The sequence below is a fragment of the Panthera tigris genome, chromosome B4, assembly GCF_018350195.1.
Source record: "Panthera tigris isolate Pti1 chromosome B4, P.tigris_Pti1_mat1.1, whole genome shotgun sequence".
Classification (NCBI taxonomy): Eukaryota; Metazoa; Chordata; class Mammalia; order Carnivora; family Felidae; genus Panthera; species Panthera tigris.
The window spans coordinates 27,155,307-27,166,685 of record NC_056666.1 but is presented as its reverse complement, the minus strand read 5'-3'; the positions used below and the strand labels follow the sequence as shown (position 1 = coordinate 27,166,685).

The 11,379-nt window shown below is 47.1% G+C and overlaps 1 protein-coding gene across 7 annotated transcripts in view; it reads right to left on the bottom strand.

The window, feature by feature from the left end:
• Window positions 1–3,525: 3,525 nt before the first annotated feature.
• JCAD (junctional cadherin 5 associated) overlaps window positions 3,526–11,379 on the bottom strand; it is a 42,248-nt gene continuing 34,394 nt past the window's right edge. For 6 of the 7 annotated variants that reach the window (XM_042991317.1, XM_042991320.1, XM_042991322.1 and 3 more), the window contains one exon: window positions 3,526–8,302. In XM_042991317.1, coding sequence (XP_042847251.1) covers window positions 8,166–8,302 — 137 coding nt within the window. In that variant the 3' untranslated portion in view covers window positions 3,526–8,165. Of the gene's footprint in view, window positions 8,398–11,379 lie in introns of all 7 variants that reach the window. The other variant, XM_042991323.1, reaches the window with a different exon arrangement.

Here is an 11,379-nt window from a genome sequence, read left to right as displayed (position 1 = left end):
GGGACTTTCCCTTGCATCGTTTACCAGCTGAGATCATTAATCGGAGAGGCAGAATATTCTACTGTCAAACGTGCTATCTGACCTGCTCAGAGTTCTGGTCCGGTTCCCTTGTGGTCAACTGCAGGACTTCTAAGGCTGAAAGCGTCCATCTTGGGCAGGAAGGCACTGGCATAAGCCCCCCTCTCGAGACCTTTCCAGCGAGGAGGCAGGGGGAGACGCTGCTTCATCTATCTCCGCGGTGGCTGTCCCCACGCCAGCCCCCTTCCACCGCGGGCTCACCCGCCAGCTGCCCCTCCCCCACCCACCCTGGGGACTTTCTCCTGAGGACTGTTGGGACCTCTGTGAAGACAGTCGAGAGTTCAGCCCGGGCCTCTGGGCAGAAGGTGTGATGAGTGGAGCCTGGAGGTGGCTGGACACAGTCCGTGGTCCTCAGAACCCGCAAATGCGGCATCTCCGCTGCCTTGTGCGCCGGTCACCTTGCCTCACACTTCCTCGTCAGCGCTGACGTGGAAACATCATTTTCCTTCGCCGGACAGTGCATGTCCTAGAAAGCAAGGGACGTTGTCAGACCCGAAGGCTGGACTGCAGGGGGGCTGCCTACAGCTCGCCCTGTTGGCTTCACGGTGGCTCCCTCCTTGGGGTAAAGGCACGATTAAAAACTCTTCGTTTGAAGCAACCTATTTAATCTTTCATGAGCCAGAATCTTCAGTGTTGCTTGTGGAGTTCTGTCGCGAACGTTCTACAGAGACGTGGAAGGCACACGGACTGCTCTGTTTTGTGGCTGGTGGGCACCCATCCGCCCTGGGGCTAATGCCTGTCGGTAATTTAATGCCGCAGAGGCTGCTTGGTGGTTGCCTATAGTTATTGACTATTATTCCTCTCTTGATTACTAATAGAACTTTGATTTTATGCAGACCCTTGAGAGTGCCCAGGTTAAAAAGAACCACATTTCCCAGCCTCCCCTGCAGCTAGCTTGACCATGTGACTGAGTTCCAGCCAATGGAATGTAAGCAGAAGGGTGTCAAATGGCCTGGACGTCTCTTATAAAGGAAGGTGACTCGTTTGGAAGGAGAATTCTTTCTCCTGTCAGCTACCTGGAAGGCGTTCAAGATGGCTGGCACCCTAGTAGCCACCGCGGACCAGAAAGTTACCTTGAGGATGGAAGCCACCATGTGAAGAGGCTGGAGCAGAAGGGACAGGGGGCCTGGCTCCCCCGTTGCCATGGTGGTGACACGCTAGTCCCGGACCACCTGCCTCTGGACTCCTTTGAAACACGAGAGAGATACGCTTCCATCTCATCTAAGCCACTGTTGTTTCTAATTCTCTGATGTAAGCAGCTGAATCTGATCCTAACAAATGCAGTTAGTATCGTTAAGCTGTGACTTTTGAATTTCTTACCTGGAGGATCCTTGTCTCATCCTCCTCCCAGGATACAGCAAGCTAAGACGAACAGCATGGGCTTTGGGGTATAGAAATAGGTTTGAGTCTCTCCTCTCCTGCTAGCTGCAGGCTGCAATTTTTTATCGTCTCCTCCCTGTACCCTTTTGTCTTTTGTAAAGTGATATGCATTAGATTAATCAATGCATGCAACGTACCTGGTCCACAGTGGGGACCCAACAATGTTACTTTCCTTGTCGCCCCCTCATCCCCATGTTGAACATTTTTAAGGACTCAGAAAAGGCTCTAGGTGAACGCACATTTGACTTCATGTCTCCACAAGCTGACCCTGCCATCGTAACTGGGGAAACACCAGTAGGGTCAGGCTGGGGAGAAACAGCCACGGTTAACACAGCGGGCGCACAGGACGGAGGGAGGTAACCAAGAGAAGAAGCAAATGGATGCTCCGCGTGATCTGGCACAGACCTCCTCTTGTTCAAAGAAGAGCTAGACGCTCCCTTCCAGCCGAAGCCAAACCAGAGGCCCACTGCACCTGGGAGCGCCGATGCCCCCCCGGTTTTCCCTGGAGCCATCGTCCCCAAAATGCTGAGCACTGGGGTGACTCACAGCATTTCCAGCCTGTGAAACACAACCTGGGGAAAGATTTACGCGTGGGGTAGTAGCAGAAAGGCCAACTTTGCTGGGGAGACACAAACATCTCCAAACCTCAGTGCATTTAAAAGAACCCCAAGCAGGCAAATTGTGAGAAAAGCACTCTCTACAGACACTGCAGATTAATGTCTTGGGCTGCCAGCCAGGCTCATAAACGCCCAGTGCCCTGCTCTAACATAAGAAAAATATGTTTGGGAGAATTCAATATTGTCAGTCTCTTGGCTGGTTCCAGACTATGGCGAGGCGGGGAGAAGTATGATAAGTTGTTGGAATGGAGAAATGGACCACCCTGGTGAAAGAAATAATGGCAGGGCTCCCTACCCCGGCGATGACCCGGTCCTCAGTCATGTATGGCCGTAGTTTTCAAGTTATTTTACTCTTGGACCCTTCTGGCAGGGCAAAGACCCCATGGACTTCCAATTTTGCCAAAAAATAACTATATAATCTTAGCGTTGGAAGAAACCAGTTAATTTAGTCCAATCCCACTTTCTCTACTTGTGAAGTGTTCCGGAGAGAGTAGGGGAGGTGGCCAGAGTCGCAGCTAGTTTCTGCAGAGCCAGGCCCGGGATGAGTCCCCCGATTCCTAGGTTACGTATTTCATCGTACAGCATTAATTTGGACGAGAGACTTCTTTTTCAGTTTTATTTTCTTATGTGGATTCAATCATCACCCAACCGGGAATAGCTCTTACTCTCATACCTGCATTTGAACATGATCCGAAATGTCAGACTAGTGAGAGGGCCCTGGAACCCTCGAGCATGGAGCCCCACACAGGCAGAGACACAGAAGGAGGACAAATCTACAGACGCGAATGGGGAAAAGAAGGAGCTTAAGTTGGAAAGAAGGACCAAATCACTTCTTTTTAAACTCAGAAACACCAGCTTATCAGTTTCCTGGGCTACTGGAAACAAATTGAGAGCATCAGTTTGGGACTTGGCATGTGCTTCCAGAGCTGGGATTCTAAAAACAAGGAGTGAATTCCTAGAAGGGGACTAAGGCCTGGATTCTAAAACCTGCGAGTTCCCAGACAAGCATTTTCCCCATCCCTCGTAAGGCCCAGGTCTATATCCGTTTTCCATTCATTGAACACCCACGACGTGGGCTTCTCTGTATGTTTGGTCCTTATAGTCAAGGAATAAGAGGGGCAGATGGGGCAACAGAAGCCAGGAAGGGACATGTGCAAGACCATGTGGCTCATAATGAAGCCCAAGTTCAAACCTAGTCCCCAGATTGACCACAGGCCTCTTTTCCACCGCGTCAGCGAGTTCTTGCGGGAGATCCAAGAGGACCTTGAACACCCACCCGGGCGATACTCGGTGAATGCCAGAAGGTGCCGGAGCCCCTTGGGCCACCCGTCCCTGTATTACGATACCACCCGAGCTGCACCCTGTTCAGGCTGCTGCCGTCCGAAGACCAGCCTTAAAGGCTTTCAGGGCAGCACGTGCACCCACAGCCAAAGACAATGGACAGAGGTCCTTTCATGCAAAATGTTTATTTGGAATACGTGTGCTACTGTGCAGGCCAGCCATCCTGAAAGAGCAAGTCTTTACATTGTGCGGATACAGGAGCTCCTGGGAGACATTCATCTGTGCTCTGCTGGCGTTACTCTTCACCCACCTCCACCCCTCATCACCTTCAGGCGTCTGGTGCTGCCTGAACTGGGGGCGATGACCAGCAAGCGGCGATTGGCCATTACCAGTTGTGTCTTCTCCTGGAACCCTCTCTACCTGCCTTACGTTATTAATGGTGCCCAAAGAAATGATGAGCAGATACAAAGTTTCTGTGGGGTTACAGAGCCTTGTTTTCACCAAGTTTCGGGAGTTTTCTTTCTTTCTTTCTTTCTTTCTTTTTTTTTTTTTTTTGAGATGCTTCTGCTTAGCATTCCTGACAGGCCTGGGTGTGAGGGCTCAAATTTCAGCTGACCCAAGTGGGGAGTAATTCATTGATTTTTATAATCCGTAGGTTACTGCTTTTCTCCCTGGCTCCGACATATGGTTTTCATTTCTAATTTCTGCCATATGCTTCTCAACTTGAACTTGCTCTTGTCTCTCTCTTGCTCCGTGACAGTGAGTGTCACGCATGTTGGCCCTGCTACAGGGTGGAGTGAAGGGTAGCGGGAGAGAGATGTCTTGCTCCTTCGGCTTAGCCACAGGCCCCAGCAGACCTGACTTCTGTGTGGAAAAGGGGACAGGTGATCTTATGAGGAGTGTTTCCTCCTCACTCCCAGTCAAGGCAATGCCACGAATGGTTGGACAATCCGGACTTGCCTTCGGGTTCAAGTTTCAGTCACTGAGCAGAGGCCACAGAACCAGGACCTCCCTGTCTTCTATAACAAACACAACTGTGATAGGGGCTCTCGGAAGTCAAAGCCAGGAATCTGCAGGCACTCCGCCCGCCTCTCCGCACTGCTGATGAACCCAAGGACTGTTTCAATGGGCAGATTGCTAGACCGTATCGACCTTTCTAAGAGGTCTCAATCCGAATTGTAGTCTTAACCCTCTTTTTTTTTTTTTGAAACAAAGCGTGCAGGCTAGGGGGTGGGGTGTTCTTTCTTTAGTGTTATTCTTTATCATCCCCCTCCTTCTTCGCTCGGTGGGTCCCAAAGTGGACCAACCCCCACTCCTGGAAAAGGGCCTCCCACCACGCAGACTCTTAAAGGTCACTTGGAATCTGTCTCTTAAATCCTGTCCTGAGTAGCAACTCTCCTCCTACAAACAGATGTACAGAATCTGCTGTTAAAAACAAAAGCAAAAGAAAACGCAGAACTCCCCCAGGCCTACGAGCCCTGCCTGAGACGCACTCCCACCCTTCACTCCGTCCCCTAAGCACAGATGGATCTGGCAGAAAATGGTCCAGACACAAAAGTCACTGCTCACAAGAACTTGGGAAGCTGGGAGTGTTTCTCTAAAGCTCAGATATTTAGACGGTGGGAGTTCTGCTGGTCACTTTCCAAGAGCTGCTAACCTGACACTTCATTGTGTACTGCTTAATCATTTTAAACAAAACAAAACAAAGCAAAATAGCCAAAACACACAAACACAATCTCTGGGGCGGGGAGGGGGGCAGGAGAGGGGGTCATGGATGAAGTGGTGGCTGAATCAGATTTTCCATTAGTCGTTTCTGCTCAGAGCTGGGAAGCAGTTGTGTCCACAGCGGATCGGCTTCGCCCTTCCTCCTCGGGAGCCCGAGGCCGAGCTGCCATCACAGGAAGTCGTTCTGCGGCTGCAGGAGGCGGTCAGGGTCTGGTTCTGGAGCCATCCACGTTATTACGCATTTGAGCTCCACGTTAACAACACTTCACCAACAGTGCGACAGAACAGAAAAAGTTCTACTTCGAATTTGCACGTGGATCCAAACCTTAACCTACGACTTCAGTGAGGAAACCAGCATCTCGGAGACTAGATGCGTTTTAAGGGACTTCTAAAGAATTCCATGTTCCAAGCGGCATGGAAAAGAATTCTGAAGACACACTCAGGAGCTGTGCCCCGTTAGCGGGCGGTTTTCTGCGGTCTGCAGAAACGTAAGGTTGAATGGGATAATGAAGATACTTGGTTTTCGATAATTTAGAAATTGTCTTCAAAAAAAGGGAACTCGAGCTGTATTACCAACATTCTTTCCCTTGCTTTGCACATCAAAAAAGACAAATACATTTCATATGCAATGCCGCATGTAACGTTTAGTCCAAATGGTCAAAATTATAGCTTTTAATTTTATAAGCCCCAAAGTACGAGACACGACCAGTTAGCATCCGTGCGAGAAAACAATGACAAACACAAAATAGGAACACTTGTTTTTTCCAGCCACAAATAATAATGGAGAGTTATATATGTATGAGAAACAGTAATAATAAGAGAATAATCAGCATTAAGTTCAAAACTTCCAGGAAAGCTATTTTGGATTAGATAATGTTTTACTTCAGAATATGCAAGTTTAAAAGTCAAATTGTCAAAGTTCTCCTCGCCACACACCAAAGATTTATATACAGGCTGGAATCCAGAAGTTAAGGTTCAAAGTATAAATATTGATAATTGTGGCTAAATTCAGAATGGTTTCAGAACGATGATACAATTTCAAATAAAAACTGAAAGAAATTTTGCTTTGTGATCTACATAGGTTACTCTATTTTTTTCTCTTCAGGATCCTTTTCTTTCTCTTGAGGAGTCAGCTAAATCTCAAATTATTTTGATTACAAGAGGTTTTTAGATGGGATCAGCAAATTTAGGAGGAAGTCAGAGCAGAGTGAATACATATGGATATATGTATGTGCCTATATGTGGACGTATATATATACACATATAACTTCTTCCATCTGCAATGCAGAGGGAAGAACCCCCCCACAAAGACCTCCCTGTGGCCCCCCCTCAGTTCTCAGATGACTTAAGAGATTCACCAACCGTAACAGAGTGACCTCTTCCCCATTAAAACTTTTCCCGGGAAGAAGTTTCTGCCACTCCTAACGCGGAGACTTGGCCCATGTCCTTTGCGGGGAAAGCAAGAGCCCACGACAACTTTTCACAAGAGCCAAAATATGGAAGGAAGTAGAAGACTCGGGGTAATGGGTAAGGACCAAGACTGCAGAGAAGTGTATTTGAGACGACTGCTCAGGACGACTTCGGTTCTGTATTGTTTATTACAGTCCAAATGCATGAAGTTCTTAGGAAATCAGATCAGATGGTACAGATAAAAATGGGCCATGAAAGCCCGGTCGGAGGTGTTTTTGGGCCAAATTGCAGACCACCCAACAGTTCACATTTTAGGAATTTGAAATGTCTAAAAATAGATAAGGTGGTTTCTCAAAAAAAAAAAAAAAAAAAAGAGAGAGAGAGAGAGAGACAGAGAGAGGGGGGAAGGAAGGACAGGAAAGGGAAGGAGGAAGGAAGGCGACAAGAACCCATTCAGGAAGTGTTCGCTAACGAGAACACCTTACTTAGAAAGGAGGGGCAGAAGCATGAAGACCCATTAACTCTGTGCACGTTACTGCAACGGTAAACACAGCAGAATGCATAGGCCTCGTTATACTTCAGGGATGGCATATATATAATGTCTCTAGCACTTTTAAAAAATATGCCAAGACTAATAATTAAGGACCATCCCAGATAAAAATACATATTTCATAGAGGGGCAGGGGGAAGGGGGAGGAAAGTTTGGTCCCACGGTTGATCCTGGGACCTATCAAGATGAAACCATGTTTTTTTGGTAATCCTAGAGGATATGGCAGCAAAAATAGTTGTAAGGATGTTGGCTGGTTTTAAGAGGGTTATTTTCAAATATAACCTTACAGCTACATTTGCAAAAGCATCTTCGTGAAAAGTTTATTAACCCTGTAAACTGTCTATAGTGACATCTCTAAGATAAAATAAAAGTGGCTGAGGTGTGAGTGGGCAAGGGACGTGTGCTTTAAAGCAAAATCCGAGCCCTTTTGGGGGCTCCTCTCACACAAAGGGATACAGACTCTTAAATAAAATAATACTTCCTTAAAAATCTGCCACCTCACAATTGTTTACATCATAGAAAAATAGCATTTTTGTAAAAAGAAATAGAGTTACTTTGTTAAAATGGTCTATTTTAAACCAGCAGTCATTTCTCATATAAAGGATTTCTAAACATCCATACAGAACATAAAAATAGTACGGAGTGCAAAGCAGACAGTGGCATGTTTGCGAGTGATCGAAGGATTTCACTGCCAGATAAATAATACTCTGAGTACATTATGGTACAAGTTTTAATCTTTTAGAAAGTTAAAAGGTATCGCTCTTATCCTCTGATGGCAAGCTACTTATAAACAGAGTTACTTGCAGCAGCAGAAGGCCAAATTGCTTAGAAATGGGTCAGATGTATTCATCACGTCTCCCCTAAACTCAAAGCGCCGGGACGCTGGGCAGTTGGCCCACGTCCCAAACTCCTTAACGCAAGCGCGGACCACAGGCCGTGGAGACGCAGAGGGGAGTTTACGACATTCACAGTCCTTTTAAAATCGTTCACGTTTGAATTTTCACATAGAACCAGATTAACACCAAACTATCTACCAGCTTGGCGAAACCCGTCACGAAGGAGAGTTTATGTGACTCCTTTGCAAATACAGGCATTCACTCTTTATATTATAAAAACAGATGGTTTCAACGGACTAATGCTTTATTTCCACACAGCGATTCCGTGGGGACGACGAAGTTCCCGGTGGCAGTGGTAAAGGATGTTACGGTACACGAAGGGCCAGTAGTCTCCAGCTTACACACGGGCAAGTCGGGCTGACGGGCTAAACGAGAGAACACTCAGTTAGTAAACTCTGGTGGTCCCGTGCTCAACTGGCGTCTCCTCACACCCTCTCCACTCTGCTAGGGTCGTATGAATCTGTATAAAAGAAAAAAAAGAACAAAAAGAAAAAAATTAGTAGTATATTCAATTTGCGTGTTTTGGTTTAACCCTCAGACCATAAATAAGTATGTTTAGGGAGCAAAATCCACAAGTGTAGAGTTAATGCTTCAACATTTAAACAATATTATTTTCACTGAGAGGCAAAAAAAACTTATCATCAAAAGGCTGTTTCGGGGCGCCTGGGTGGCTCAGTGTTGAGCGTCAGACTCTTGATTTCAACGGAGGTCACGATCCCTGCCTGGGATCTTTTCTCTTTTCTCTTTCCTTTTCTCTTTTCTTTTTTTTCCTTTCTTCTTTTCTCTTTTCTTTTCTTTTCTTCTTTTCTCTTTTCTTTTCTTTTCTTTCTTTCCTTTATCTCTCTCTTTCTCTCTCTCTCTCTTTCTCTCTCCCCCGCCCCTCTCCCCAGCCAGCACGAACTCTCTCTCTAAAACTAAAAAATCAAAAAATTCTTAAAAAGGCTATTTTAAAAGGACATGTATGATCACTACCTAATCATAGATAGAAAAATGTTAGTTGCTTAATTTCTGATAATCTTTTCCTGTTGTCCACAGTGGAACAACATTAACTTTAAATACAACACATAAACCAGCAAAGGCATGCTTGCCTGATACCAAGGATTTTGTTTGCTTGTTTTGTTTTTGTTTCTTATAAATTACAACTCCACTGAAATCTTGCTTTAAAAAATGCATCTTTGTGATCAAATGCTGTCCCTGGAAGGCTTGAGGACCCTGAAATCTTGACTGCTTGGCCAGCAATGAGAGGCCTCTTGTCTCCGGCCGCCATCAGTCAGCAGACAGGCCCAGGCCTGGACACAGGCCTGTTCACACACTCTTCTAGGCCTTTCCCACGCACAGGGGTGTAGGAGCCTGGGCCACCACACTGACCCGTTCTACAGCCCACAACTGGAAAATCCCAGCCTGGGCCCGAGTGAGCTGCGTTTCCAAAATGGGACGCCATGCAGAACGATGGTCCGAAGCTGCCATTAGTCCTACAGCTGGGTGATTTTGATCTGACCACCCCGGGATTCACAGTCCTCCAGGATCCACATAAGCCCCAAGGCCACACGTGTGCCTCCTACGGCCAGAATTTCCTGCCACAGAAGCTCAAAGGCGTCCTGACTTTTATTTAAGAGAAAATGCTTAGGAAATCTAGGAGGATTGGTACAATTTGACGGTTATAAAAACGGTGGCAGAACGATCTTTTCCCAAACCCATCTGGACCCCTGTACATCACAAAGGCCACGTACATCCCAATTTCTCTAGCCACAAAATGTGCTACCACGTCTCCTCACACCTTCTCGGCATAGCCACCATGTGTTTAGTGCACGTAAGACAACCATGACGCTAAGGGCATGCTTACGGCGCTTTGAGCCCGACATCACAAGCCGGATAGGACAAAGCGTCTGCGTTTAGGAAGAGCAGTCTGCTCCTCCTCGAACGTGATTTACCGCACCACTGGGCTGAAAGCAAGTGGAGTCCAGGTGGGTCAGCTGCCTTCTGACATGTTACGCTGAACGACGCCCAGTGTGACGACACAGGATGTGAGCAGCTGAGCGCTACGCTTCTGTGCTCAGTCAGCCTCTGAGTGGGGCTGCTTCTGAGTGGGGGGGCCTCCTCTGAGCAAAAATATCTTCTTCTCCACCGAGAATGAGGAGAGCGGTCACTAATGGATGACACGGTAGGAAGGGCACGCTTTCAGCTGGTGACAGGCCAGGAGGCTGAGCATCCACTGAGCCTTGAGGTACACAGACAGTGGGCACTGAGCAGCTCACCTCGGACCAGGCACCGGGAGACACCTCCACAGACCGTGCGTGTACCCCCGAGCCCCACTGATGAAGCTAAGGGCCCGGAGCCAGGGAACTGGGGCTAGAACTCTGGAGAACAATGGGCTCCTTCTTCAGATCATGGAGCATGTAGGTCCAATAAAAATATAACGTGAGCCACATAACATTACTTAAAATCTTCTACAAGCTGTGTTAAGGCAAATGGAAGGAAACAGGTGAAATTGATTTTAATAATATATCCCATTTCACCAAATCTATCAAAAACACGATCATTTCAACAGGTAATCAACATAAGAATTGTTGAGAAATTTAAACTTTTCTATCTGCTAAGTCTCTGAACTCTGGCATGTATTTTACACGTACAGCACATCTCAGTTCGGATGAGCCACATTTCAAACGCTCAAGGACCCACATGTAATAAGGAGCTAGCAGATCTAGAAGACAGACAGGTTACCGAGTAGTTAGAATCCTGGTTCTGGTGGGCAATATTTCAGGTGAAGACAATTCAGTAAGGCCCAACCCTTGTGGATATTTTGTGTATTAACACTCTCGAGGGCTACTGCCCTTGACATCGTGCTGACATCCAGCCTTCCGACAGACGGCTCCATCACACCCTCCCTGGCTGGTCTCTCCTTGTTCCCTCCCGCACCCATACAGATGGAGTGTGCCACCAAAGCTGATGGAGCCAGCACGTTCTGAGCACTGCCAGTGCCTGGGATTACACTTCCAAATTGGAACACAATCCACCCAGAAGGGATGGACTGCTGTCACCTGAGTTAGTTTTGAGGTGCTGACTTCTTGGCCAGAGCCCCAAAAGACCACTAAAAAGATGTCAGCTGAAAGGACCGTCTTTCAGCGGCGTGAAGTACTTTATGATGCAGTAGGCGCTCCATCACAACACAGATCATGAAGTTCTAGAAGGGTGTGTGCATGTGTGTACGTTGGCGAGGGCGGGAGGAGGTTACAGATACTCACGGTATAGTTTTATTTTAAAATTCCAGAACAAAATCCAAATCTAAGTGGGCTGTGAATTCAGGAGGAGTGAAGTGGTTCGTGCACACTGGGCTGAGGGGGGCAGGGGAGGGGCGGGGGCGGAGACGATTCTTGCACATAAAATAAAATGTATCAAAAGGAAAACAAAGTCCAAGAAGTCCATCTGTGAAAACGCAGTAAGG